Genomic DNA, 27,598 nt, shown 5'->3' with positions numbered 1-27,598 from the left:
GCTGGGAAGAAAATTGGTGCAGAATCACCTTTGATTTTTCTTTTTTACCAAAGGCAGAGCAGCAGTGGAACACAGCTGGGAGACAGCAGAAGGAAGACTGGGCAGCGGCGAAGTGATGGAGCGTCAGCTGGGTCGGAGGAGCGCGTGTCCACCGGCACAACTGTCCCGCCCGCATATCAGAAACGTCACTTTCAAACCGTTGACCTCAACCTGGACTACATGTCTGTCAAAGGTCACATCAAACAAGGCAACGCTTCTGTTCTCAGGAGGAAATGAAGTACCGTAATTTCCAGACTATAAGCCGCTACTTTTTTCCTACACTTTAAACACTGCGGCTTATTCTACGGTGCGGCTTATTTATGTTTTTTTTCATGGCGCACTATCACAACTAATGTGAATCAGTCATTTTTACTAACCCTCATCAACGTGGAAAATACTAGAAGAAAAGCATATGATGCGGCTTTTAAGTTAAAAGCGATCACTCTGGCGGTTGAAGAAGGAAATCGAGCTGCCGCGCGTAATCTTGGCGTACATTACGGTAATCAATGGCGAGAAGGTGGAGACGCCCGCCTGAAGAACTGATCGAAAGCAAAAAGACGACAAAAGCTTTTAGACGTAAACATCGCAGGTGGCCCGAGCTTGAAAACGTTCTGGAAGACTGGGTCAACACACAGCAGGCGGCCACGGTGTTTCCACTGTACAAATCAGACGGAAGGCAAAAGCAATCGCCACCGCGATGAAAATAGAAGATTTTAGAGGTGGGCCATCGGGTTTGTTGTTCATTGTTTGAGTAAAAAAGCATAAACAACGTAATTTGTGTGTAGCTGATCAAACGTATATTTCAAGGTAGCTGCATTACAGACTCCATTAGAAGAAGAAAAAAACCATTTACCGGTACAATATATTTATGTTGCTAAGCGGATTAAATTAAAAGAAAAGTGATAAAAATTGGATTTAAGGTCTCTGTATAAACATACAAGTGAAAAGAGTGGCTGTTGTTTCTTACCTGTCAGTCACTCGTCAGTGACTCGTCTCTTACGGTAATAAAAACATCTACCGGTACTGAATGTTTTCGATCTAATTTTTCATATTACTACGTGGGATACCTGCGGCTTAAAATCCGGTGCGGCTTGTATAAGTACAAAATTGATTTTCTTTCTAAAATTAGATTATGCGGCTTATAATCAGGTGCGCTCTGTAGTCCGTAAATTACGGTACTTCTCTATACATACATTTAAATAAATATAAGCATTAATTCATTTAAACTCACATGTCAGCTTATCGCTACAAAAAAACCTAGAAAGGATAAATACCAATGGACACACAGCCACATACAGTGTGTTGGCTTTGAAATGGGAGTAAATCAACCAACCCTACATTTCAATTTAAGGCATTTCTTTTAGTACTGTTGTTGTGCCACAGAAGAGTTTTTACATGGCCCTCCACTTTGGGTTCCACTAAGTGACATCTAAATGTCCCTAAAAAGGGCTCCCATGACCTAAAGTCCACCCTTAGCTTCGATAAGACCTTCTCAGTGTCTGCTACACACTGGGTAACCAATGCAAAGTCAAACATCCAAGTTCAAGTTTATTGTATTTAGAGCCCAGAACCACAAACACTGTTTGCCCTGGGGGGCTTTACAAGCTGCACCGTTGTGACATCTTCTGCCCTGAGACCATCAGACTGGGCCAGTAAAAACCGCAAACCCTTTTGGGACAGAGAACAGCTGTACAGCAAAAACATTGGCTGGAAAACAGGTTTAGGCTTATTTCTCACTGTGCACTGTCCACTATACAAACATGCTCTGCGCAAAGATCGCAGCTCAGTCAGACTTTATAGTTGGTTGATAACCAACGTTGTTAGCATAGCTCGGGCTATGTAAATAAAAGGTGGATTTATCTCCACAGGGTGTAAAGCTGCAGCTAAAATCCTATTAAAGTCTGCATTCATTTGTGTAAATATCATATAAAGTTGTCAAATTAATCCAGAAACTTCATCTTGCTTCCAAACATTTAATTCTTTTTTTTTAAACAATTTTTTGATTGATACAGATATACAATAAATAAAATGAAACGTGTGCTCTTTGGCAGACGAGAGAGAGAAAAAAGTGAGAGAAAAAAGAACCGAAATACCAAAATCATATGAGCCGACATCAAAAGCACAACGGAGTCACAAAACCAGCAGAGAATTTTCAAGTGCCAGGTTGTACAAAGACATTTTGAAGTGGAGCCCAAAGCTACAAATTCTGTTATTTATGAGCAGGTTTAACTACTAAAGTCATAAATTGACTACACATCAGTGTATAAGGCCACGGGTTTCTTGTAACACACACAATAGTAATAATGGTGGGAACGTGTGCTTTCTCTAATCTAGGTCAGGCTGCAGTGAGGGGGGGTTGGGGGGGTCCGATGCTGCAAATCTGCCCGGATTACCGAGATTACTGAGAGTTGAAGCACCATTCTGCCTCGTCGCGACTGTGCTTGTAAAATGTCTGCAGGTTCCCTAATAAAGTCAGTCACATGACGAGCGTGTAACAGCGCGATCATCTGTGTGCTTCGGCTCTGATTTCTGATCTCATCGTTAAAAAAAAACAACAACTGTGGTGGAATCATGCGACAAAATGTTGGAGGTTAAGGGCAGCGTGAGAGTGCTAACAATGATTTAGAATGTAGAGGTACGTGCACACCTGGATAGAGCAACACTCACAGTGACACAAGGAGGACAGTGATCACCATAAATAAACACTGACAGCAATAATAGAAAAATAAGTATATTTGTGGAAGGTGGAGAGCGTCTGTAATGTCCTGACAGGACGACTTTTTGGTGAATCTTAATGTTTCACTTTTGACTGTGACAACATTTAAAGGGATATTATGCAGGATTTTGCACGAGTGTAGTTGAGTGACGGACTGAAGACAAGTGACAAGGCTGTGAATCCACACCCTCTCAGCAAACTTGGATAAATTGAAACAGCCATGATCAAAACAAATATATCAGAAATGATCAGTCCCGTACAATTGAGGTCTCTTTAAAGGTTATTATTAATTTGCTCATCGATCAGTGATTGATCTCCAAAAACTGGACGTCAATTCCTGATCAAGTAATAGAGAGAAAATGAAAGTGGTGTTTTCCAGTGGTGGGACAACACTACTAACAAACTCTTCTTTGTGTGAGCCTCATGTGAAGCCAGAAGAAAGTGATACACATTTTACCTGTGGGCTACAACTAATAAATACTGGATCAATGGGGTGAAATATTGGGGAGTTCAATTCCCAGGATGGACTGGTGGTTTGTACTGCTATGTAATAGCCTGCGACCAAGATTCCCATTTTTCAAATGATAATTTTTGTGATGTTTTGCAAAAAAAACCCCTAGAAAATAAGAACACAAAAGTAATAAAGCTTTTACTTTTCATTCGCGTAGAACAAGATATACAAATATGCTTCACAACAGATAGGGAACATGCATCGCACCCTGCGGCGTGCTAGCGTAAAGCAACAAGTACAGACTGATGGGGTGGAATACACGAAAAGGGAGTGAGATACTCAGGTAATTAAGTGATCAAGTGAACGAGAGGGAGTGGAACGGAGCAACACATATCATCTTCTTCCCGTGGACTCCTCCACTGTTGAGTCAGAGGAGGAGCTGATGTGGTGGGCCATGTCTGCTTGTCCTTCAGGCTGGACGGACTGCACTGTTTCTACCAGGCTGCCACTGGGAAGCACCACATAGCGGGCTGCCATGTCTTTGGGCTGCAGCTCCCGCAGGCCCTCCTTGCTGTGCCAGATCCCGTAGCCAAAATACACACAGAGACCTGGGGAAAAAAAACAAAAAAACTGGAAATGGCTCAAACTGAAAAACAAATCATGACGTAAGTGTGTGTTTATAAGTTGTCCTCCAGGCTTTCTCAAGTCAAGCTTTCATCAGGCTTGTCTAGCTGTTCTTTTGTAACCTTCAGAAGAGCTTTTCTTCTGAGGACTCTTCCATGAAGGTCATATTGGAGCAGATCTCCCTGAACAGCTGAACAATGATCTCCTTGGAGACAAATGGGGATTTGGACTTGCTCCTCTAGTGCTCCTACAAGAAGATAAATCTGAAGTTTTGCTTGGTCTACCAGGCCTTATCTTGACCTCCAGCGTTCCTGTACACTAACATTTCACAATTAAAACTAAGGAAGCGGGGATCTGAAAACACTTTGTTATCTCCGAACAGCCGTTTCCTGCTCCACGGGTGTCAATCATTTGTGCTAAACATTGTCGGGACAAGATGACATTATATTAGAGGAGTCTGGGTACTTTTAAAGCTTGTTCTCTGAGAGCTCAGCTCCCCCAGGGCTCCCAATCTTTTGCGGGGTGTTGCTATTACAAATATTCCTTGTCTTTCTTCCACTACGACTAATTTTCATACGCAATAACTCATTGGTGAAACAATCGTGATAGGAATCTAACGCTGGCATCTACATTGACCTGAAGATGTGAGAACATAAGTCTGGTCTAGGACCCTGTCAAGTGTAATAGTCCCTGTAAGTGTGTCTCGTTATTAGTCTGACAGTTGTGTTTAAATGGTTCACGGGGTCAGAGTAGCTTTAAGCTAATGCAGCTAATCAGTTATCCACAATGATCCCCTTCACTGACAGGGGATTAATGCAGACTGGGACCATCTACATCAGAGGAAAAAACCTTCTCTGATCCCTTAAAAGTACAAAATGTTAACGCTTACATAAAATAGGCTTTGTGGAGGTGAACTGTTGCGTCCAAATGTATAAACGGGCTTTACGTGTAAGCCTTCCTTGGAGTTACCAACTGGTCAACATCCAACATTTTTTTACAACTGCTTTTCCATTTGTTTTGACTCTTGTGTGTCTTCTTACCTATAGCAATCCATACGGTGAATCGAATCCAGGTCAGAAAGCTGAGTTTCATCATGAGGAATACGTTTATCAAGATGCTGGCAGCTGGAGTCAGTGGAACTAGAGGAACCTGCGCAGTGAAAATATTGATCACCTGAGGAAATCTACCAACGAAAATCTGCTGATCAAACTAAGTCTATAATGAAGTTTTAGGGCAAAATACTTTTTTATTTAGACTGTCAGAAGTGGTAAATCAATGAGGAAAAAGTCTAAAACTGAATTTAACGTCATAAATTTACAAGGATAAAGTCAAATTATAATTAGTGAGATACTTTAGGGTAGGAATCTCAAATAAGGAAATACTTTTGGCGCCTTGACAACATGCTGTCATCAGTACCGGGAATTAGCAAGAAAGTGGATCTTTTCCAAAGAAAGAACCACGCCAATCAAAACATTTCAAAGTGGCCCGTCATATGAAAACTAATGTGAGAACATGCTCTTACCTGAAATGTTTTGCTCTTGGCCTGAGGCTCATGCATCCAAATGAGTGCCAGGCTCAGAACATATGCTAAGCCAAAAATCACCAGGAGGAGTGCATAACTCCACAAGGGCAGGTACAGCTGCCCATTTCCATATACCAGCACGACGCAGAAGGAGACTGAGCTGATGATCAGGATCACTACACAGAAGGCCACGACCTCGCCTGGCTCAAAGTCCCTCAGCATCCTGCCTAAGTACGGCTCCCAGAAGGCCTTCAACTGCCCTGCGCCATGTCGCTCACTTGTCCTCTGCCTTTCCACCAGCTGCAGTTTGTCAGAAAAAGACTCGTACTGCTTTAGCTCTCCTCTGTCCTCGTTTATGGTCTGGGACTCTGACAGGGCCGGGTCCACCGTGGGATTGGGAGAGGTGGAAGCGGTTCCCTTGCTGCTGGCCTTCTCCGGCTGGAAGCGGAGCACGATGATGCTCGCAGCCACGAAGGTGTATGCCAGGAGGGTGCCGATGGACAGGAACTGAACCAACGCCTCCAGGTCAAAGATGAGCGCCATGATGGCCATGAGAGTGCCGAAAACCAAAATGGCGATGACGGGGACTTTGGTGACGGGATTGACTCGTGCAAAAATGTGAAAGAACAGGCCATCTTCTGCCATTGCGTACACAGTGCGAGGCAAAGAGAAGAGACTACACAACAGCACTGTGTTCATGCCTACAAAAGAAAAACAGGCCACACTTTTAATCCAAATAGACTATAAAACCGGAGACAAGGACAACGAATTTTGTTCAAAAAGGACAAAGCACTCACCACAAATGGACCCGACTGCCACGATGATTCCAGCCCAGCTGTATCCACGGCGGAAAAAAGCATCTGCCAACGCAGAGTTGGGGTCCAGCGAATGCCAGGGCACCATCAGGGTGAGCACGGTAGAAACCAGGATGTAAGCCGCCGCTGCCAGGCCGAGGGAGATGGCGGTGGCGATGGGAATCGCTTTCTGGGGATTTTTCGCCTCCTCGCTTGAAGATGCGATGACATCAAAGCCTACAAATGCATAAAAGCACGTGGCCGAGCCTGCCAGGATTCCAGACAGCCCGAATGGTGCAAAACCACCTTCTTTCGGGCTCCAATTGGCTGGTTCAGCCAGAACAAAGCCAAAAATCAGGATAAAAGCGATGACAACCATACTGATGGTGGAGAAGATGTGGTTAAGATAAGAAGACACTTGAACTCCAAAAGAGATGAAAAACATGGCAAATAGTAAAATCCCTGCCGCAAGGATATCTGGGTAATGAGCCAGGAAGGGCACGTTCCACTGCATGATGTGTGTCTCTGTATAGTTCTGGATGGCATGGTTAAAAATTGAGTCCAGATATCCACTCCAGGCACGTGCCGTGGCTGCGCCACCAATCATGTTCTCCAAAATCACATTCCAGCCAATGAGGAAGGCCCAGATCTCTCCCACAGACACATATGTAAACATGTAGGCGGATCCTGTTTTGGGGATGCGGGCGCCAAACTCTGCATAGCAGAAAGCAGCCAGCAGAGAGGCAAAACCTGCAAAAATGAAGGAGATGATGATGGCAGGCCCGACTATTTCTTTAGCTACTGTTCCTGTTAGCACGTAAAGCCCAGAGCCCACCATTCCCCCAACTCCCATCAGAGTCAGGTCCAGAGTGGACAGGCAGCGCTTCAGCGACGTGGCCATCATGTCCTCATCCAGCGTCTTCAGTCGGTTCAGTTTCTGACAAAAGCGCGCCGCTGGGGCGCATCCTGTGGGACAGGCAGCCATGGCGACAGAGTGAGACAGAGCAGCTGAGCGGAACGAGGCGATCAGTCACTCTGGGACCATTTCGATACCCCAAAACTGACCTGCAAGACAAACAGCATGTTTGCGCTTTGGCTTGTTGAAGCTACGAACCAGTTTTTTCAGTCAAGACACCCAAAATAGCAGCAGGACTTCTGTTTCACCCGTAAGCACAAGTAATTATTATTATAATTTATCTGTTTATTTTGTGTGTTTCATGTGGTAGCATACAGCCTGAGGATGAGGCCAACAAAGGCCGATTGAGCTGGGTTTTTTTCCCCAATCAGAGGTCCTCAAGGCAAACCTTATGATCCTTATGCTTGGCAGAACTTCCTCACCTCTTCTCCTTCGCACCCTTTAATGGCAAATAAGGCTCCAAAACTCACTGGGCCATGTAGTTCATGCCCTGAGCAAATTTTAAAATCAACACTGGCTTCTCAAGCAAAGGTTTCTATCCCATTAAATTCCACAAAACCTTCTCATATAAGGTAATAAACTGAAACATGCTCTCCTGACTCCGCCTTCTTTTGATGTGTGTTAAATAGAAATCCAATCAGTAATGAAGTGCGTTCTGTTTGGACGTGTCAACATGGAAGCTTTGATGATGAAGGATTGTAAAACACGACACTGCGTGTTTGGCACGCAGCACTGTGGCGTTGGCGTGGTACTGCAATAAAAGTCATCAAGTTGGCCAGATCAGGTCAGTAATTTTATAATGCAAATCAGTATGTGCATTTTTAGCAATGAGCGCCTGACTGGCCGCAACATATTGCGCACATCTTTCCATCCAATGGACCCACGCATCAGTAAAATGAGGGCGCCACAGATTTAAATGACTCGCCCTGCAGGGCCGGAACACATGATGCCAAAAGCATCCTGTGTGGGGAACAGAAAAATCTAAATATGTGCTCTGCACCATCTTATAAACGGACATTTGCGTCGTCACGCCTGATGACAGAACCTGTCTCCTCCGACCCTCAACACCGAGAAGCCTCCTCAAAATTACGTAACGCGTTTTATTTGCTACTCAGACGCGTAACAGCTGGGCTGCGCGAGTCTATAACGTTTCAATAGGAACGACACATATTCTAATGCTTCATTTTTAATGATAAATTAATAATTCACATCGAAATGGAAAAGCGGCAGGATCGTTTGCTCACTTCGGTCCCGGATGATGGAAACGACATCCCGACTCTGAAGCCGTTTATTACAGGTGAGACTGTTGTCCCACATGGAAAATGGTAAAAACCAGATGACAAATAAGATTTGGGTTTATTTTATTGTTTTACCTCTATTGTCTCATGTGTAGCAGTGGCTCCGTTTCGTGGTTTTGAAAGTTGCCGAGGTGCATCGATGATGGAGCACAAAGTGCGCCACGGAGCCAAACCAACAGGAGCCGCGTCTTAAAGGCGCAGGCACCGTTTCTGTGATCCTGCTTTGCAGCTGCGCCCCACCCATTTACCGACCCCCCCCCCCCACACACACACACACACAGAGGTGCAGTGTATGTGTATGACTGAGAGGGGAAAAAAAGCATATTTCCTCCAAGCAGCGTTTATTTTTGAAAAAAAGGCACAATTCTCTACAATAATCACAGTATTCCCACAACTTCAGAAACAAACGGAAAATTCTTGCGTGCAGGAGAGGAAAAGCAGCAGGTAATGATGTGTGATCTGGATGCTACTTTGACCATAAGCAGCTCGTTTCCCAGGCCATCTGCTCTCACAAACACTCGCGTATTCAGCAGCCACTGTACACGACCCCACGGTCGCTGTGTCATACGATTCCAGACTGTGACTCCTTCTGTTGCAGCTTCAAGATCAGTTCCAGTAAGTTCATCTGCATTGTCAGCTCCTGTAATAAGAGGCGACGATTAGAGTCCTTCTCACCACATGTAGGTGCTTTAACACAGGCGCGCACCAGTCACCTGAGGATTGGTGGTGATGTAAAATCCTGGCACTCCGGCTTTCTCAAGGGTGTTTTGCTGATCAATCACTTTTTGATCCATTTCCGCCACAATCTTCTTGTCCATCATTCTTTGCTCCTCTTTTACGCGGATTTCAAGCGCCTGAAAAGTGGACACACAACAATTCCATGATAAATAAGTAGAGTTACATATAAAAGCACCTGCGAGTAATTGTGACGTGCTGAGAATCCTCACCTCCAGCTCGGCTTGTTGGTTTGTTTTGAGCAGAGCGAGGTTGTGAGACTTGCACGTCTGTAGAGCGTCTTTGTGCTTTCTCGTAAGTTCTTGCTTTAGTGCTACGCATAAAAAGACGTCAGCCATTAGGACATTATCATAAACGCACTCTGGGTACAGTAACTCAAATTATGCTCTTTTTACTGCTCAGGACTCAATCTTGTAATTTAAAAACGGTGACAGTGGACACAGAAGATCCTATAAACACACGTTCCGTCTTAGAGGAGCTGGAGCACCTGCGTCACGTGACTGGGCTGCAGGTACTCCGAGAAGTGACAACCACAGAACTAAGAATTGGCCAGGAATGACTGAATGAGAGCCGTTGATGGTTCCCACTGCGGCCATCACACCGGCGGAGGAGAGTAACAACCAAACATTTTCCTGTTTAGCACAGACGGCTATCAACAGGTGTTCAGTTTCCTCGGCTCCTGTGTGTTTTGTGTTTTGTTATCACTTGAAACATGACACTGGCTTTGAGTGTGACCGGCTCATGATTGGCCTTTATGCTTCATGCACCGCCTCTTTCTGTTTGTTTGTCCTCTCGCTCCTGCTGAAGAGGCAGGAACAAGATATAGTCACGATGGATGCCTTACATATTCACTCAAAACTGGCTTATTTGAAGTCGAGATATTGTCTTTGAGGATGTGCCAGCATAAGTAAACAACATTCAGCAGTCCAACAGTCATGATTAAACTTACAACTGTCTTTTCTCACACAACGTTATTAAGATCCAGAAAAGTGACACTGAACGCTGACTGTTGAAAAATGTTGACACTGAACACCAGTTAGCCCAGTTTAGTTATACAGGTGCTGGTCAATTAGAATATCAGTTATTATATTATTCAGTAATTACCTTCAAAAAGTGAACTTTGGATACTACATTCATTCACAGTATTGCAAGTGTTTATTTCTCTTATTTTGATGATTATAACTGACAACTAATGAAAAGAAAATTTGGATATTGTGGAAAGGTTCAGTATTGGAGAGACCTGGTGCCACACTATTGACCTCAAAACACCTGCGAAGGCCGTTGAAGGGTCTCTCAGGCTACACGATCATTGGGAAGACTGCCGACCTGACAGTTGTCCAAACCTGGCCTGTGTCCCAGCACATTAATAGAAGATAGAAGCAAAGGGAAGGAAAAGATGTGGTAGACAAAAGTTATCGGGACAACTGCACCCTGGAGAGGACTGTGGAACAAATAATAAAATAGAAACAGCATCAGAAGCATCTCGCCTGGGCTAAAGACAAAAAGGACTGGACTGCTGCTGAGTGGTCCAAAGTTCTCTGAAGGTCATCTGCTGGTGTTTGTCCACTGTGTTTTCAGGAAGTTTGAGAGCACCTTATGCTTCCTGCTGCTGACCAACTTTAGGATTTCATTTTCCAGCAGGCCTTGGCACCTGCACACAGCACCAAAGCTACCAGTAGCTGGTTTAAGGACCATGTTCTTAATTGGCCACCAAGCTCGCCTCACCTTAAACCCCATAGAAAATCAGAGCAGTGCCAAAGACTGATGGACTCCGTGCCGCGCCGCATTGCTGCAGTAATTCAGGCCAAAGGAGCCCCAACAAAGTATTGAGAGCTCTACATGCTCACACCTTTCATGTTCATATCTTTCATTTGGATCGCATTTCTAGAAATTTTCTTTAAAAAAAAAAAAAAGTCTCATGTAATATTCTTTTAAAATTTTAACCAGGTCTCTTTCCACAATATTCTAATTTTCTGAGATACTGAATTTGGGTTTTTCACTAGTTGAGTTTTAAAATCACAAAAATTAAAATAATAAACTCTTGAAAAACATCAGTCTGTGTGTAATGAATGAATATAATATACAAATTTCACTTTTCGAATCTAATTACTGAAATAAACGTATTCCTGATATTCTAATTATATGACCAGCACCTGTATATTACTCGTATTTTAGGATGTTAAGTAAAAGTATTCACTGAAAATTTTCTGAAACATTTGCTTGTAAAAATTTCCCAAAGTTCTGCATTAATTTTCTTTAAAAAAAAAAAAAAAAAAAAAAGCTTGCCACTTGCACCACTTTCTCTTTAGGAACATTACCTTGTTCTTTATTTTTTAATTGTTCGGGTAAATTCATGATGCTTTACAAAACTGTTAAAGAAAGAAGCAGGTAGTAGATATGAATTGATATTAAGAGAGTTGGACATTGAAACCTCCCCAGAAGAATGGTCTGCCCTAAGTTGCACCTGGAGAAACTGTCTTTATAACCCCCCAAAATAAAATCACAATAAAGGGGCCATTCTTGCTTTTTTTTTATCCTGTCCCACCTTACAAACTTTTGGACCCAAGAACAAGATGCAACCAAGAGAATTGCGGGATTGTATATTGACTTTACTTGTCTTTCATTCTTTCTGGGGAACATTTCAAAGGTTGCAATTTCAAGGAGCCATAACCAGCGGCTGGCTTCTCAGAGAACATCCAACCAGAACCAATGGAAAATTAAAATAGATGACATATACAATATGAAACATGTAACTTTTATTTTAAAATTAGACAAGGAAATGCCTGCTGGGTTGAATGTTATAGGGTTATACCTACAAGGTCCTCAGAGGCCTAGCTCCATCCTACCTGGAGGAGCTAGTGATACCCTATCAGCCCAATAGACCGCTCCGCTCTCAGAATGCTGGTCTACTTGTGGTTCCCAGAGTTTCTAGGAGTAGAATGGGGGGCCGAGCATTTAGCTACCAGGCCCCCCTGCTTTGGAACCAGCTCCCTGTCCAGGTACGGGAGGCTGACTCCATCGCTACTTTTAAGATCAGACTCAAAACCTACCTCTTTGAAAAAGCTTACTGTTACTAATTCAGTAGTTCCAGTTACTATCATAGACAGACAAATTATCATACTTAGGGGGTCGTCTAATCATTAGGTCACATTCTAGCTATGCTGTTATAGGCCAAGGCTGCCGGGGTCCGGAAACATGATCACCTGACAGGCCTCTGTCACTCCACTGGGTCATGGTTTCCTCTCCTCATCAAGTAGACTAGTTATGCTGATTCTTGTGTAGTTTTTCTGCTTCTCCCCCCCCCCCCCATCTATTTGCAGGTATCACTGCCATCGGAGCTGCATAATGACCGCCGGCCCCGTTGAAGTGATTGTGCATATTTTTTGTGTGTGTTTCTGTGCTCTGTGCCTCTCTCCCTCTCCCTCTCCCCTCCTCTCCTTCTCCTTTTCCTCTCCTCTTCTTTCCTCTCCTCTTTCCCCTCCTCCTCCTTCTCCTCTCCTCTACCTCCCCTTCACTCTACCTCTCCTCTACCCCTCTCCTACCTATCCTATCCTCTACCTGTCCTCCCTCCTCTCCTCTCTCTTTACCCAGCCGGCCATCAGCAGGAGGGTCCCCCTACATGAGCCTGGTCCTGCTCAAGGTTTCTTCCTGTTAAAGGGGAGTTTTTCCTTGCCACTGTTGCTTGTCTGGGGTCAGGCCCTGGGATTCTGGAAAGCGCCTTGAAACAATTTTGATTGTATAAGACGCTATATAAATAAAGATTGATTGATTGATTGATTGATTATACGTTATATTCTGTAGTTTATGCAGAGCATGATGGCTGAAAGACATTTGTGAGGGAAAGTGTGCCATCCTTTGACTGGTATTTGTGTATCATTCTGTGTGACTGCATGTTGGTGAAACGAGAAGAAAAGATACATATATAAAAACAGATTCTCATTTTGACTTATGTGGGTAATGGGAAATAGGTATGTTTCTTCAGACATCTGACCTTTGCACTTACCCTGGTGTTCACAGTGCAGCTTTTGTCTCTGGTTGTACAGATTCTTTTCAGTCAGATGCTGGATATCGAGGAGCCCCTGGACAATTTCATACACGGTTCCATCTATGAGGGCCAGAGCCAGGTCACTCAAGGTGTTGTAAGACAGACGTTGCTGGAAAGAGCTAACCAGTCGCAACAGTGAATACAAAGCGCAACATTCATGAATCTGAAGACTGCTTTCCCGAATCTAAAATAGTGATACCTTGGTAAATCCTTAACTAGTGCTTGAAGCTCAGACAACAGGTAATAATGTCTTTCTTGCTGTTTGGTGGAATCGCCGCCAACAGTTCCGGGATATCCCTCCATACCTTTCTAAGAGCGCACATTTATCAAAGGCGTGTTCAGATCTACCCTAAAGCCCCTCTCATCTTCGCTGTTCTTAGAAAAGGAGGGAAATCCCGCTGTCTTGTGGCTGAATCTGGAATTATGCGCAATGAAACTTTGGAAACCTGCTTTTTAACTGATATTGAAGGTGGAGCCACTCCAATGTTTACTAGCTTGAATCCATCCACTCGGACCCCACCTTGCTGCCCTTTACGATGCCTGTCTACAATGACACACGAATAGGCTCGATGTTTACACTAGATGGCGCATGGAACAAAAAAATATCTATCTTTTTTAAAGTCCCTCTCTTATTGAATATTTCACCAGACGTGGAAGGGTATTTACCGGTACCAATCATATGATTATTTATTTACGACGCACATACGACACTTTTGGCAGCTGCAAAACATTGTGAATGAAACATTGCATTTACTGTTATTAATTGTGCCCTTTCTCTTTCTCTCTCCTTTTCTTTTTTAAAGATTCGCCACGTTTTATAAATAGCAGACAAATTAAAAAGACAGTGGAACTGCCCCTAAAAGCGACTGAATCTCCTAGATTGGCTCGATTGCGCGCCTGTGATGCGCGCTGCTGGTGGGCAGGAGAGATGGTGTGTGTGAGGTGGTTGCAGGACAGCAGGACGCCGCTTATAAGAGCTCGCATGGCAGCATATACGGAATTGGAAGAATAACTCATATTTCATGAAAATGACCAAAAACACATCTTTATATTTTAGAATTGTCGAGGGCAGGAACCTCCCCGCCAAAGACGTGTAAGTATTTATTTCATTATTTTTACTGAACAGCATGTCTTCAAGTCTTAAATAATACATATATATTAAAAAGTTAACATCGATGACATTGGTAACCCCGTTTGCTACGCTCTTTTAAAGCATTTGCATGCAGCAAAGACATGTGAAATAGTTAAATATGTATTCTTTTATCTGTTTCACTCTGCTATTATTTTTTGTGTGTCTGTCATCTGTAGCACTGGGACCAGTGATCCATACTGTATTGTGAAAGTTGACAATGAAGTTGTGGCCAGGCAAGTCATTATCATGTATTCTAAATAAAGATTTGCACGTGTTTCACCAGATCAATGGTATTTAGATCTTCTTCATTTTTTTTAATTTCATTTTTTGGGAGATGGTGTGAGAAAATCCTCAACAGATAAATTCTAGATCAGGGTTCTGGTACCCAGAGTGTGGTCCCTGAGAGAACCTGATACTTGTCTGGCCTTTAAAAACACCTGCAGGTAACCATGGAAGCTTGCATGAATTATTTCAGGAAGCTCCTGGTGTAGGCAAAGGGAATACTTGGAGCAAGCTCAGATGGTCTGGCTGCAGAGTTAACAATGATGACATGATTCAACGTCCATCATGCACAGACTGTTATTTAAAAGGTGACATTTGACAGCAAAGTTTGGAGTAGGAGTAACACCTCAATAACAGGGGCCAAATTCTGTGGCATCATGATGGAAAATGAGCAATGATCCCAGAGCTAACTAGTATACTTCCAGCTTCAAATATATCTGTAAACATCATTCTTGACTTTGCAGAAACAATGTGAAAATTGTTTTTTAAGAGGGATAGATAGATTACACATGGTTACACATTAAGAAAAAGAATGCATCACCTTCACCTTGTTTTTTGTGCTGTGGATGAATTCAACCTAAAGAGCTATTTGCTGTATCCACGAAGTCCCAACCTTTGTTAGATGACAGTCACAAAACCTCTCCACCACAATAAGGTGGCTGCTGACAGAGGAATCTATAAACATGAATGACTAAAGTCCAGCAGGTGCTGATTGAATTGTGTTGATATAAGTTAAGTGTTTATTGATCTATAGCTTGTCGATGCCCTATTTCCAGGACTGCCACAGTGTGGAAGAACCTTAATCCGTTTTGGGGTGAAGAGTACACCCTGCACCTCCCAATGGGGTTCCACTCACTCTCCTTTCATGTCATGGATGAGGATACGATTGGGTAATGTCGCTCTTTAAAGTCCACTCAGCTGGTGTGAACATGCAGTTGAAATATTGCCAATAATAGCCACCATCAGTGGACCACAAAGGACATTTTACCTGTTTCTCCTGACTGCTACATCACCACCTATCGTCAAAAATAACAGCAGGCGCTAACAACAGGATTTTATTTTTAGTCTACTGACTGTGGTTGTCTCATTTATCTTTCTCCTTAGCCACGATGATGTTATTGGGAAGATAACGCTGGCTAAAGATGCAATTGGTTCTCAAGCTAAAGGTAAGGCTCCGAGGTTAAACACACATCACCTCCCCACAAACCCGCCAAAGCTTGGAGTGATTTAGGAGAAGAGCCGTTTTTAGAGTATGGGAATGTTTTTAGGTCTTGCATACACACATTTAATCAAATATATTTTTGCTATCAAGTAAAAATGCAATGAAAATCCCCTTTTGGAGACCAAGGTAGCAGATATGATGATCAGGCGATGTTGACCTACATATGTTGCTATCCAGCAGATAGAACGTGATAAATTAAAATCTACAATTTCACTCCATTTATTAAAATGCGGTTTAGTGCTCTTTACAATCATTAAGTGTTTAGTTGATGAATCACAATAATAGTGTCCTCTCTGTGGCTGTTAGAACATGTCATAAAGTGCTTCTGCACTTACAACATTCTAAAATGATATGAAAGCTTTCACATTTTTGTTTACTTTAGCATATTTTTACAAGACTGCTCTGCAAACTGACACCTCCGGCCTGAGTTCCGCCTCATTTGACCTTCACTCCCATGATGCATTGCTGCACAGAAGCAAAGTTCACTTTTTTTCACTTATGTGATATTTCTGAAGTGAAAAAGTGTTTTTATTTCTATGGCAAAAAAAAAAGATTTCTATCTATGATATTTAGAATCCCTGCAACAATGTGCTTGATTATTAAATCAAATTTATGATAATGTTTATGTCTCCCCTGACACATGGTTCCATTAATGAAAAGTGGATCATTATCATTTTACTTTAAAAAATGACCGTCATTAAACCAAAAAAATCAACAAAAATAGCAAAAATAGGACAAGTTTTGTTTGAAAGCGGACAAGTAGATAAAATATGTTAACAGATAATTTTTTTTGTATTTTCAAATATTTGAGACATTCTATGAATACTAACTTTTTTTGTGAATTCCTAAACTATTTTATACTGAAATGATTGGTTGCATTCAAGTCTTTATTTAGTGCAATGGCACCATCTTTATTTTACTCCATGCTGTTTCCATATTAGCCAGATTTTATTGAATAATACCTTTTTTAAGGACTAGATAGCTGGGTGAACCTGACGAGGGTGGACCCTGATGAAGAAGTCCAGGGAGAGATCCATCTGTGTCTGGAGCTCCTGAAAGATGCAGAGAAAGCCAGTGTGAGGTGTAAGGTCATTGAAGCCAGGTAACTGAGTCTTAATTCTAGAGACCACCACACAGACACAAAATGAGTAGTAAACAGTCATGTATTATACATTCTATATATTGTTGTTTACGATTTACTTTGATCTATTTCATATTTTTATTATTGCCTCATTGTTTATGTCCATAAGGCCACTTTTCCCCTTCATTCCATCATTCAGGGAGAGGTGGGGTTACACCCTGGAATCGATAGACCCTATAGAATCACTCCCATTCACGGCGAAGGTCATTTAGAGTGACCAGTTCTCCCAAACCTGGAGACAATGTGGGCTGAACATGCCAACTAACATAAACATAAAAAGGAGGGTTGGTTCAGATTTGAGCACAGGTACTTTTTAGTGTTTACCTTCACCCATGTGAAGAATTCCTTCTATTCTGTGGTTCAGCAGAATACTCTGTTGTTTTAAGTAGTCACCAGGCAGACTTGCTCCCGTCGATGCCTGGCGTCACGGTTACCATCAGTATTACGGTTACCATCACCCACGGACCTCCACACTCCCCAACTGAGTCATTCTACACCACATGCTGCCTCATGTGCACCCACTCAGTGCTTCTCAGGCAAGGCGCTAACGAATGCGTCACATGCGTTCTGGCCCTTGTGTTTACAGACAAGCTCAGATAAATGTGCATTGTTTCAAAGCGTTCAGCCAAGTGGAGAGTGGTGCTTTTCTGTAAGTCACCAGTGCTTCAGTGTCACACCTTTGGTGGTCAATTATAGGTGTTGGTGTCATGTGTTCCTTTACGCTGTTGTCATGCAGAGATTTGGCCCCCAGAGACATTTCAGGAACCTCAGATCCATTTGCGAGATTCATTTTCAACAACCACAGTGCTGAGACCTCGGTGAGCTCTATCTGTCTGTCTGTCTGTCTGTCTGTCTGTCTGTCTGTCTGTCTGTCTGTCTGTCTGTCTTGTCTTGTCTTGTCTTGTCTTGTCTTGTCTTGTCTTATCTTATCTTATCTTATCTATTTTTCTTAACTCTGGATTCTAGATCATAAAGAAGACACGTTTTCCTCACTGGGACGAGACCCTGGAACTGGACCTGGACCCAGAGGAGCTTCATGAAGACGGAACCATCACTGTGGAGGTCTGGGACTGGGACATGGTGGGCAAAAATGACTTCCTGGGAAAGGTGAGGAGGGCAGGAACACGAATGACAATAAGGCTACACTCCATATCTATATGTTTTATTCCCCAATGACTTAAAATATGTATTCTTAAACAGTGCATATGGAGATCAAATATAGGTACATTAATAAATACATATACAATGAATATAGAGAGAGTGAGACTTCTGCACTCTACTGTACTGTAATGGTGAGTTCTAAGACTTAATAATTGCTTATGTGATTATATTTGTCCCTCTATTCTTCCTATAATCAGGTGGAAATCCCTTTTGACTGTTTACACAAGACACCTCATCTTGAGAGCTGCTTCCGTTTGCAGCCTTTGCGGAACAAAGAGGCTGATGCTAGGTGAGCATTATGGAAGCGCATCTTCAATATGGTAAATTTGATGTTCCCCTCCTATAACTAAGCCAAACATTCTGCTTTTTGAATCGACTAAGACTCAGAATGAGCATTCCCCTGTGTTTTAATGCACTCTGTTTTCCTATAATAAGTAAATTGAGACAGATGTCTCAGTCAGAGGCACATATGAAGGGACACAAAAACACTATTATTATTATTATGAGTCAGATAACTGATGCCTTGTGTGTGAATCACTCTTGCTTTTAATAATGTCCGTTCTCTGTGTTCAGTGGAAAGCTGGGAGCTCTGCGTCTCAAGGTGCGCTTGATCGAGGATCATATTTTACCTTCTGTCTACTACCAGCCCCTCATTCACCTTCTGGTAGAGTCGGTTGTCTCTCCCACTGAGGTCAGCCTCATCCACAGTTCCTTCAGTACGTCGCTACATTAAATCCCGGTTGTTTGATGTCATGGTGTCATGATCCGAGCAGCCCTTTCCACAGGCGGAGAACAGCAGTGCTCTGACCCTGCTGGAGGAGGTTACCACAGTCGAGAGCCGACAAGACGTGGCGATGACCCTGGTGAAGATCTACCTCGGTCAGGGTCTGGTGGTGCCATTCCTCGATTACCTCAACACCCGAGAGGTCCAGCACACCAGTAAGAATGAAAAAATTGGTCCTACAATTAGGCCTGTCCGCACTTTCCAAAACTTTATTTTAAAAATAAATGAATTTGTATAAATCATGAAACTCAACATATACGTTTTTATAAAAACATCACTATGGAAGATTTTCATATGCGACAACAAATTTTGTTCGCACTTGTGTATTTTATGTTTAAACAATAGCTCAAAATTTGCCACCATTCCCACCTACGCACAAATTAATTTACGTAAGAGAGTGTGCACTGTCTAAGTTTATCTCTATTAGTCACAAGTGTTAGTCATAGATTGCCATCTTTGTTTAGCTGTGTGGTTTTGTGAGCGTCTGTGCATGCGTATGTGTGCGCATGTGTGTGTGTGTTCTTGAGCACCAAACATATAGACTACCACAATCTGCATTTTACTGGTAAAGTGAGGACATGGGGTAGGGATGGAGGGCCAGGGGTAGAGAGGTCAGTCCTCACAAAGATAGAAGTGTGTGTGTGTGTGTTATCTGCAAACATTTCCCACCTAACTGCAGGTGTTTTGGGTAGACCTTGTTGTCATGTTATTGTGTTTATGATCCGTTGTCATTGCAACTTCACACAGAAATGTCCTCTTGTAGTCTTTGGCATCTGTCAGTGAGGTTTTAGATAATAAGCACAGTGTCTACGTTTCCATAGCAACTCCACATGGGTCCTGAACAGAAACTGCTTGACCAGGAATAGAAGCAATGTGCACACGCAGACAATAAAGTTAGGACCAGGCTATTAGAAATGGTCCTCAGAGTATTTTACCTGACACCACTGTCCCGTCTCCATGGATATTTCCACCCTGGTGATTTTGAGCAGGACCACAGCTGGGTCAGCTTGGCTCTGTTATGAACTCTCCGCTCTAGACTCTGTTTGAAAATCAGAAACCTCGTGCAAGTGTGAGGAAAAAAAAAATTCTTAACACCAATCGTGTGCTCAGTCCAGTACTGTCTTCCAAAAGAAAAGAAAGAATTTGTTGTTCAATGTTGTCTTATTTTCCTCTAAAACCGGTCAATATGGTCTTCTCTGTTCTGCTCCACCAGCTGATCCAAACACTTTATTTCGTTCCAATTCGCTTGCCTCCAAGGCAATGGAGCAGTTCATGAAGGTGAGTCAGGGAATCTTTATTCATCCCCAACATTTCTCTGTGCTCGGTAAATAAGAGGTGGTGTTTTCTGTCTTTCGAGCACCGTTTCTCTCAGCTATAATGCGCATCGTGGCCTGCCTGTAGCACAGATGTCAATGAGATGGACACATGGTGTTGTTGTTGTTGGTGTTGTGTTGCTGCCAGGCTGTTGGAATGCCGTATCTGCACGAGGTGCTGAAGCCCATCATCAACCGCATCTTTGATGAAAAGAAGTATATCGAACTGGACCCGTGTAAGATCAACCTAAACCGCAGGTAATCTCCAAGTCAAAACACACACACACATTATTTGTTATTGTTGACGCCACATCGGCTCCCATGAAATGAAACCGTGATAGTTTTTGTGTTGGAATGACACCGTCAGTGCTGACAAAGGGACATAAAGGTAGAAAAAAAAGGGGGACGGCTGTTGCTTGGCAACCACTCGGAGCCCCTTGAGATGTCGGTCGCTGACGCGAAGGCAGATCATGTAGGATGTGACATGTACTTTATCTGCAGCGGGACTGGCTGCAATCAGCTTATCACCCCAGAGATTCCGACACTTCACCCTTCCTGGAATATCTTCGTATGTGAGATAACATAAGACTTCATCAGACCAGCCCAATTATCGCATCAGTCGATTGAGAATTCTGCTTCCTGATTCCTCTGAGTTGGGAAAAGCTCAAAGCATCTGTTAAATTAGCGCACACACACACACACACACACACACACACACACACACCACACACACACACACACACACCACACACACACACACACACACACACACACACATTAAGCTAGCTGTCTTTCTGTAGGCGAATTTCATTTAAGGGTGCGATGTCTGAAGAAGAGGTGCGGGACAGCAGCGTGGAAATGCTCCAGGATTATTTATCCAGTATTACTGAGTCTATCACTGGCTCGGTCGCTCAATGTCCTCCCGTCATGAGAGTCACCTTCAAACAGCTTCACAAAAGAGTCGAGGAACAGTTTACTGAGCCCGAGAATGAGGTCAGTCTCCACATAACTGCACGTTCTCCTACAGGTGAGACGCTGAGTCTGTGTTCAAACTTCCTTGTTGTCAGGATGTGAAGTATCTGGCCATCAGTGGATTCTTTTTCCTGCGCTTCTTTGCACCTGCCATCCTCACGCCTAAGCTGTTCCAGCTGAGGGAGCAGCACGCTGATACCCGTACCAGCAGAACACTGCTCTTACTGGCCAAGGTACAATTAGCTATACTGGCACAGACAGTGTTGTGAATGATTGATGTCCTCACCTCACATGTTGCTGCAGACTCACACAGCAACAAGTCCCACATACACTTTCCAATACCATAAATATCTTATATTTATCCACACAGTTATTTTCTAAAGATTAAGCCGATATATATAATTATTCTGGATTGATGTCTAATGGAAACATGCATATAGTCTACATAAGGTTCCCCCCTCAGGCAGTACTGGTTATAGCTGAGCTCTTCTGAGCCACATGACTCAGGAACGTTACCATAGGGATGCAGCAATTTGGAACCTCCAATCAACCCGGTCAACATGCCGGCATGGTGAGAACAACTCCATGAAATGCAGGCTTAGCATAGCATAAATATAGGTTCCACCCACTGTTCATCAATACAAGCGACTTTAAAATGTAACATATGCATTTACAAATGTGCATTTGTGGTCCTGCTTTGATGCTGGTTGTCCGTGGTGCTGAAATGCTGCCGCGGCAGGCCCCCAGTGGGGGGGTCAGACAGCTATTTTTACATCTGCTGTGGCCAGACCTTGCATCAAAGGCGAGCTTCAGACAGACAGACAGACAGACAGACAGACAGACAGACAGACAGACAGACAGACAGACAGTGAGAGAGAGAGAGAGAGAGAGAGGGACTTCCTCCTCGAGTTAGGTCAGGTGTGGGCAGAACCAAAGGCCGAACAGCGGGCTCGGCCACAGCAACCCTTTGATGTGTGACTTTGAGAGGCGCAGCCGTTCACGCTCACTAACTTGATTGACATTTGTGTCTTGATGGGTGCCAGGCACTGCAGAGCGTTGGTAATTTGGGCCTTCAGCTGGGTCAAGGAAAGGAGCAGTGGATGGAACCTCTTCATCCCATCATCCGCCTCAGCGTGGCCAAAGTCAAAGACTTCCTGGACAAGCTGATCGATATTGATCATGATATCGGTAAGGCTGTCAGACACAATATCGCACTCAAATGATATATGAATTATGAACAAAGATGGGTGAGAGGAAGAAACCTCTGAAACATGGCCACAAGCACTGTTAGCCACCATCATCTGGAAGATGCTGGATTAAAACCTGACGGATGAAGTTTTTCTTTCTTCCAAATTTCCGCTTCAGTCGTTTTTGTGCTTTTAGTCGTGATTAAGCACTAACATCAATGGATTAAACATGTTTGTCAAAGAAAATGTTCTTGTAGTTATTAAGGTCACTTTGGCTGTTTTTTCCCCTAGATTCACAGTGGAACGTATAGATAGCCTAAGTCACGGAATAGAGGTAGCCTCGTGGTTATTTGCCATTCATTTAATATTTTAAGCTGTTACTGTTCCCGCTAACATGTTCAAACAAAATCAGCACCAGAGCCAATTAAAGAACTTGTTACTGAGGTTTATATGAGATTAACTTCATTTGACAGACTGACATGATGACTAAAGCCTATCTATGCTAATTAAAAAAGCTGAAAAGTGAGTAAAACTTCTATCTGCTTGTCCCACAGACGAATGTGCAATCAGTGGTGGCTGTAGGTAAAAGGTATGAAACAAAAGTGACCACGGAGTCGAATGTGGGATAAAAAAACAGCCAGAAATTAAGCTTTAACCCCTTTATTATGAGAATGGATGCACATCACTGTGGTCCGAATATACACATATAATACAAAGAGGGAGTCTGTCTCCAGGTGGACTGTAGCTGAGAGGTGGGCTTGACCAGAACCAGCCACAGACCAGCTGCTCTCCTCTTTCTCATACCAGGATGAAGTTTATTGTTGAAATATTTATAACTAGGTGGAAGAAATGATGTGTTAATGACTTGTGGGGGTGAGCAGGCTACCCTGGTCAGCTGACACGACTGCTGCTTTGTTGCTGCCACGTGCCGACGAGGCTGTTTTTGTGAAACACCTTCAGTGTCACGTCTCACGTTTCCATCTCCTTCGTGTCACACCCACTCTTTTGAAGGCCGCTTTGACATTTCGACATGGATCCAGTGGACACGGAGAGCGGTGGAGCGTGCTGCTGCTGCTGCTCAAAAGTGCTCATTACATCAGCACCAGCTTCTGACATGATAAAGTAACCAGTGGTTTCTCTGTGCACGATTTCTCCTGCAGTGTCGGAGCTCCCACAGAGGGCAGTGTTTACGTCATCGGTCACAGTCAAAGAGGGCTACCTCCACAAGTTCAAGACAGAGGGACCACAACTCTTGTCCCGCTTTGCTTTTAAGAAACGCTACTTCTGGTTGACGAGTGAGACGCTGACCTACGCCAAGACCCCTGACTGGCAGGTTGGTATTACCTGACGCTAACGAAACAGACTGTTGGTCACATATCGCCTCTTGTCGGAATTTAAATTTCATTCATTCATTTTAGAGGCCGAGGGGTCTTCTGGTGATGAATTGCCCACTGTGTTGTCGTAGGTGCTGCGGCCTCCTGCGCCACAATTGGGTCGATCGCTGACATCATTAGCGTCATTACCATCTGGGCCTTACTTTGTGATAATGATCTCAAAGGGAGGGGGTGGGCACCTCCCGTCTATGGCATTAAAAAGCTCTCTCTTTGAGCCAGGCCGGTCTTTGTGTGACCAAAATAAAGGCCGCGGGTAATTGAAGGATATTGTGGATATTCATGCGAACATTGCAAATCAGATTGCAAACAATGGCCTGGGCCGGCCGCCTTTCCTCCACGTTGGCGCGCTACCATCTCAGCCAAGGCGAGGTCTTGTAGGAAGCAGGTGATTTACACTTAAAAGTGGCCACTAATGCCGCACTGAGCTCATCCGCCTTATGGAAAATGCAACCAGACATTTCAGTCACGAGTCAGTGGACAGCCGTCCTGTCCAAGAGCCCGGTGACCGCGCTCGAAACCATCAAAGCAGGACGCATCATTAGCAGGCTGTGCATTCTTGTGTTAATTGACGCTGCGGTGCTGTGGCTGAACTGTTGCAGGTGCGCTCATCAATTCCCATCCAGTGTGTGTGTGCCGTGGAGAGGGTGGATGAAAACGCCTTCCAGCAGCAGAACGTGATGCAGCTCATCACCCAGAACAACGACCGGCAGCTGCACATCATCTACATCCAGTGCAAGGTGGCCCCTCCAGTTTGACGTTGCTTGCGTGCCTTGAAAAAGACGGACCCGAGTTTGAGCTCACGATATGTTATCAGTGATGTGGCACATTGTGGCAGCGCTGGTGTGGAAATGAATGAAATACTTACCGTAAGTCGGGTTTCTGTCTGACTAGAACGTGAACGAGCTTAATCAGTGGATGTCGGCCATCAGGAAAGTCAGCATCTACAACGAGTGCATGCTCCCCTCTTTCCACCCAGGAACCCATCGCAGTGGAAAGTGGACCTGCTGTCTGCAGGCCGACCGGACCGGTAATCCTGCATGGCCACTTTTTGAGTCTGGACTTTTCATTCTGTAGCTACGATTAAGAAAAAAAAATAAAACCCCACAACAATCTAAAGGTGTTCACCTACATCCTAGAATTTGATCAAGACAACCTAGATTATTACATGAAAAAAGTATCAAAGTTCGAGCTTGTATGTCACAAACACTGGACATTTAAAGATTTGCTGCTACTCATCAGGCTTTTAACACTCCAGCCAGAATGAGAGACAGACTTATTTATGGAGAAATAATATTACACTCAAAGGTGACATGCTAGTAAAGACCCGGCAGAAGGTGTGAACTCTACAGAAGTGACATGAACACAGGAACAACTAAAACCTTCTTTGCAGTTGATTAGAACTTTGCTGACGGGTCTGCATGGACCATAGAAGGCTGATATAACACTGAAATCGAAAGTTAAGCTTTACTCCAATTGAAATATTCCTTAAAGGATCAGTTTATTTTAGAAAAGTCAACAAGATCAGTGTGAAAGCTGTTTGAAATGAGATGTGGGGATCAGTTAATGTTTATATGCAGTTAATGCAAAATCCCTCCTTTCAATATCTTCGCTTTAGTTTGGACCTGTTGGATTTTCATTGTGCAAACAGACAGTTGAAGGACTTATTTGTGTGTGTGTGCGCTCTCAGTTACAGGCTGCAGCAGAACACACTCGGTGACTCTGGGTGACTGGAGTGACCCGCTGGATCCTGATGTGGAAACACAGACTATATTCAAGCAGCTTATCCAGGGAAGAGACAAACTCAGGTCAGTGGACAAAACATTTCTGGAAGTGGTTTTGGTGGTAGTTCCATATACGGACACTAGAGGTCTCTGTTGTAACATAGAAGCTCGTTGATTCAGCAACAAACGTTAGACCCATCGACATGGCAACAAAACTCAATTTTGGGTTTGTTTATTACATAATGATGATTATTGCGTTAGTTTAGCTATTTGGATGCATTAAGGCCTGGTGAAATATATATAATATATGAAATCAGATGCTGCACAGACTGACTGGAAATGCTACTGCCGCAGCATCAGGTGGCAAAACTTTGGATTAGAGAACTGACTCAGCCTCTTTGTTGAAGATTATTTCATTTAGCCTGTTCAGCACTTTAAACCCACGCATGACACAAGGCCTCGAGATGTTGAATGTCTTTGATATCGCAGGAAAAAATACCTGGGGGTGCCCGAGTCGAGTCAGACGTCCAACGCTCAGCAGGTGATCAGCCCAAACAGCCATCAAGGTGTGACCCTAGTTATTATTGTGTGTTTGCGTGTGCGCATGTCACAGAATAACTATTTTGGCTGTGCTCGTTGTCCCACAGATGGTGCAAAAAGCACCGTTAATCTGATAAAGCCGGGTATGAGCGCTGCTGCTCGCCTGCTGGCGGTAATTGAGGATTTGGAGAGGGCGCACGCCACCTTTCAACGCAGAGAAAATGAGAACGACGCCAGTGTTATTACAAACTGAGAGGTTCTGCAAGAGCGGTGGAAGAGGCGGCGAGCATCAAATTCACTCTATCATAAAACCGCCAATGGCTTCAATGTCGTCATGGTTTTGTTTTTTTTTAGCACATTTGCTGCTGTAAAAAGAGCAAATTCTGCCATTTAAATTCTTATGTCGTTTCTTAGTGCCACACGTTGGATGAAAACACGTGACAAGAAAGCTTTGAAACGTGACAACACAAATTTTATGTAGATAACGGAGAATCTATGGCGTGGCTGGTGCCCAACTGTTACGCCCAACAGGTCCTCAGCCACACTGATTATGCAAGAAAAAGTGATTGTGCTGAAAAGAGTTTTAATATTTCTCTTGTTCCCTTTTAACTGTGCTCGATGTCGTAAAGCAAATGGTCACTTTGACGCTAGCGATGTCATGAACCGGTGTGCATGCCCTGCCTAAGAAACACCATTTCAACTTTTGCTTTGGTCTCTTTAATGTGCTTCTATCTGGGCCTTTGGCCAGTCACCTTTGATAATTGATGCTCATATCTCGTACATTAACTTGGCTTCACGCACGATGTAGCCATCTTTAGTCATTTGAAGCTACGTCCAAACATATAAAAGATGAAGCTTTATTACAATGCACCCAAATAATATATAATATTTATACTCACATGGGATGTTATGTGGAGTTGTGACCTCACAGGTGTGAGCTGGCTGAAACCGTATAGAGTTTCACAGTATATAAAATCTCCATTCAGTTCCGATGAACTAACACAAAGAGCATCTTCAACCCTCAGCAAAGGTGAAAAAAGGTATATAAAAATTTATACTTAAACACCGTTCCCAGTTCAGTGTTTACAGTGTTTTAAGATTTTGTTGCCACATGAATAGATCCCAATGTTAAGAACCGTTGAAGATGCCAACCTATTCAAATTTGTTTTCAATTCTTGTTTTTTTTTAAATTTTAGTTTGAAGCGCTCGACTCCTTTTGTGCACAGGCGTGCTGTAAAGCCATTTGCTGTGGAACAAGCGCTGTTTGCTGTAAACACGGGCACAGTTTGCACGGGGAGATGAGGCCTGTTCTCTGTCAGATCGCTGCAACAGGCCACCCTGTCTGCGGAGCGTTTACATTCAACTCTGCAGCCTCTGGAGCGGCTCAGAGGTGAACCGTGCACGGGTTGTGTGTGAATAAACACGTCCTGTCTAATATGTTGCACCATAACCCGGAGCACAGATAGGACAATCAGTCTGGCTTTCAGTCATCGTCCTGCCTTGCGTGTTTGCCTATTTTTAGATGTCACATTCTTGCACATGATTCTGGATTTGCAATTACGTCCTGACAGCTTGTTTATATTCAGTAAACTTGATTTTTGTCTTTTGA

At 43.5% G+C, this 27,598-nt stretch overlaps 4 protein-coding genes across 9 annotated transcripts in view; 2 read left to right on the top strand and 2 right to left on the bottom strand.

Annotated features, from left to right (window-relative positions):
- The window catches only part of ccdc157 (coiled-coil domain containing 157), a 5,511-nt gene extending 3,374 nt beyond the window's left edge, over positions 1-2,137 (top strand). For all 3 annotated transcript variants that reach the window (XM_057033070.1, XM_057033069.1, XM_057033067.1), the window contains one exon: positions 54-2,137. In XM_057033070.1, coding sequence (XP_056889050.1) covers positions 54-276 — 223 coding nt within the window. In that variant the 3' untranslated portion in view covers positions 277-2,137. The remainder of the gene's footprint in view (positions 1-53) is intronic.
- On the bottom strand, positions 1,999-8,592 carry slc7a4 (solute carrier family 7 member 4). The gene is made up of 5 exons (XM_057033071.1): positions 8,436-8,592; positions 6,150-7,211; positions 5,353-6,053; positions 4,871-4,979; positions 1,999-3,814 (listed from the first exon to the last, which is right to left on the bottom strand). Exons 2-5 carry the CDS (start codon positions 7,129-7,131, stop codon positions 3,600-3,602), a joined length of 2,007 nt encoding a protein of 668 aa, XP_056889051.1. The 5' UTR covers positions 7,132-7,211; positions 8,436-8,592; the 3' UTR covers positions 1,999-3,599.
- LOC130525842 (rasGAP-activating-like protein 1) lies at positions 7,729-27,598 on the top strand. Of its 4 annotated transcripts, XM_057033061.1 has the most exons (22): positions 7,729-8,359; positions 14,198-14,233; positions 14,449-14,505; positions 15,331-15,444; positions 15,659-15,720; positions 16,749-16,878; positions 17,654-17,735; positions 17,884-18,024; positions 18,276-18,367; positions 18,652-18,769; positions 18,852-19,017; positions 20,076-20,140; positions 20,324-20,433; positions 20,976-21,168; positions 21,243-21,380; positions 22,191-22,335; positions 23,495-23,667; positions 24,328-24,465; positions 24,620-24,755; positions 25,416-25,533; positions 25,939-26,015; positions 26,097-27,598. In XM_057033061.1, the coding sequence occupies exons 4-22, from the start codon at positions 15,395-15,397 to the stop codon at positions 26,240-26,242; spliced, it is 2,280 nt and encodes a 759-aa protein (XP_056889041.1). In that variant the 5' UTR covers positions 7,729-8,359; positions 14,198-14,233; positions 14,449-14,505; positions 15,331-15,394; the 3' UTR covers positions 26,243-27,598. The 4 variants fall into 4 exon arrangements, with proteins under 4 accessions (XP_056889041.1, XP_056889039.1, XP_056889040.1 ...); XM_057033059.1 differs by lacking the exon at positions 7,729-8,359 and having other exon boundaries at positions 13,810-14,233; XM_057033060.1 differs by lacking the exon at positions 7,729-8,359 and having other exon boundaries at positions 13,957-14,233; positions 18,864-19,017.
- On the bottom strand, positions 8,685-13,652 carry dgcr6 (DiGeorge syndrome critical region gene 6). The gene is made up of 5 exons (XM_057033077.1): positions 13,340-13,652; positions 13,099-13,259; positions 9,308-9,408; positions 9,074-9,214; positions 8,685-9,000 (listed from the first exon to the last, which is right to left on the bottom strand). Exons 1-5 carry the CDS (start codon positions 13,441-13,443, stop codon positions 8,923-8,925), a joined length of 585 nt encoding a protein of 194 aa, XP_056889057.1. The 5' UTR covers positions 13,444-13,652; the 3' UTR covers positions 8,685-8,922.

This window comes from Takifugu flavidus, chromosome 5, assembly GCF_003711565.1.
Source record: "Takifugu flavidus isolate HTHZ2018 chromosome 5, ASM371156v2, whole genome shotgun sequence".
Lineage (NCBI taxonomy): Eukaryota > Metazoa > Chordata > Actinopteri > Tetraodontiformes > Tetraodontidae > Takifugu > Takifugu flavidus.
The sequence above is the reverse complement of the archived record's forward strand: the minus strand, read 5'-3'. Positions and strand labels throughout refer to the sequence as shown.

Bases quoted from the DNA above. Each gene is read 5' to 3' on its own strand.
- slc7a4 (XM_057033071.1), bottom strand. From the start codon at position 7,131: ATGGCTGCCTGTCCCACAGGATGCGCCCCAGCGGCGCGCTTTTGTCAG. The intron at 4,980-5,352 runs GTAAGAGCATGT...TTCACTGCGCAG, and splicing joins CCAAGAGCAAAACATTTCAG to GTTCCTCTAGTTCCACTGAC. The intron at 3,815-4,870 runs GTAAGAAGACAC...TTTTTTCCCCAG, and splicing joins CACCGTATGGATTGCTATAG to GTCTCTGTGTGTATTTTGGC.
- dgcr6 (XM_057033077.1), bottom strand. From the start codon at position 13,443: ATGGAGGGATATCCCGGAACTGTTGGCGGCGATTCCACCAAACAGCAA. The intron at 13,260-13,339 runs GTATCACTATTT...GCGACTGGTTAG, and splicing joins CTAGTTAAGGATTTACCAAG to CTCTTTCCAGCAACGTCTGT. The intron at 9,001-9,073 runs GTGACTGGTGCG...CTCTTATTACAG, and splicing joins ACATCACCACCAATCCTCAG to GAGCTGACAATGCAGATGAA.
- LOC130525842 (XM_057033059.1), top strand. From the start codon at position 14,163: ATGAAAATGACCAAAAACACATCTTTATATTTTAGAATTGTCGAGGGC. The intron at 18,770-18,851 runs GTCAGCCTCATC...TGATCCGAGCAG, and splicing joins CGGTTGTCTCTCCCACTGAG to CCCTTTCCACAGGCGGAGAA. The intron at 23,668-24,327 runs GTTGGTATTACC...GAACTGTTGCAG, and splicing joins CCAAGACCCCTGACTGGCAG to GTGCGCTCATCAATTCCCAT.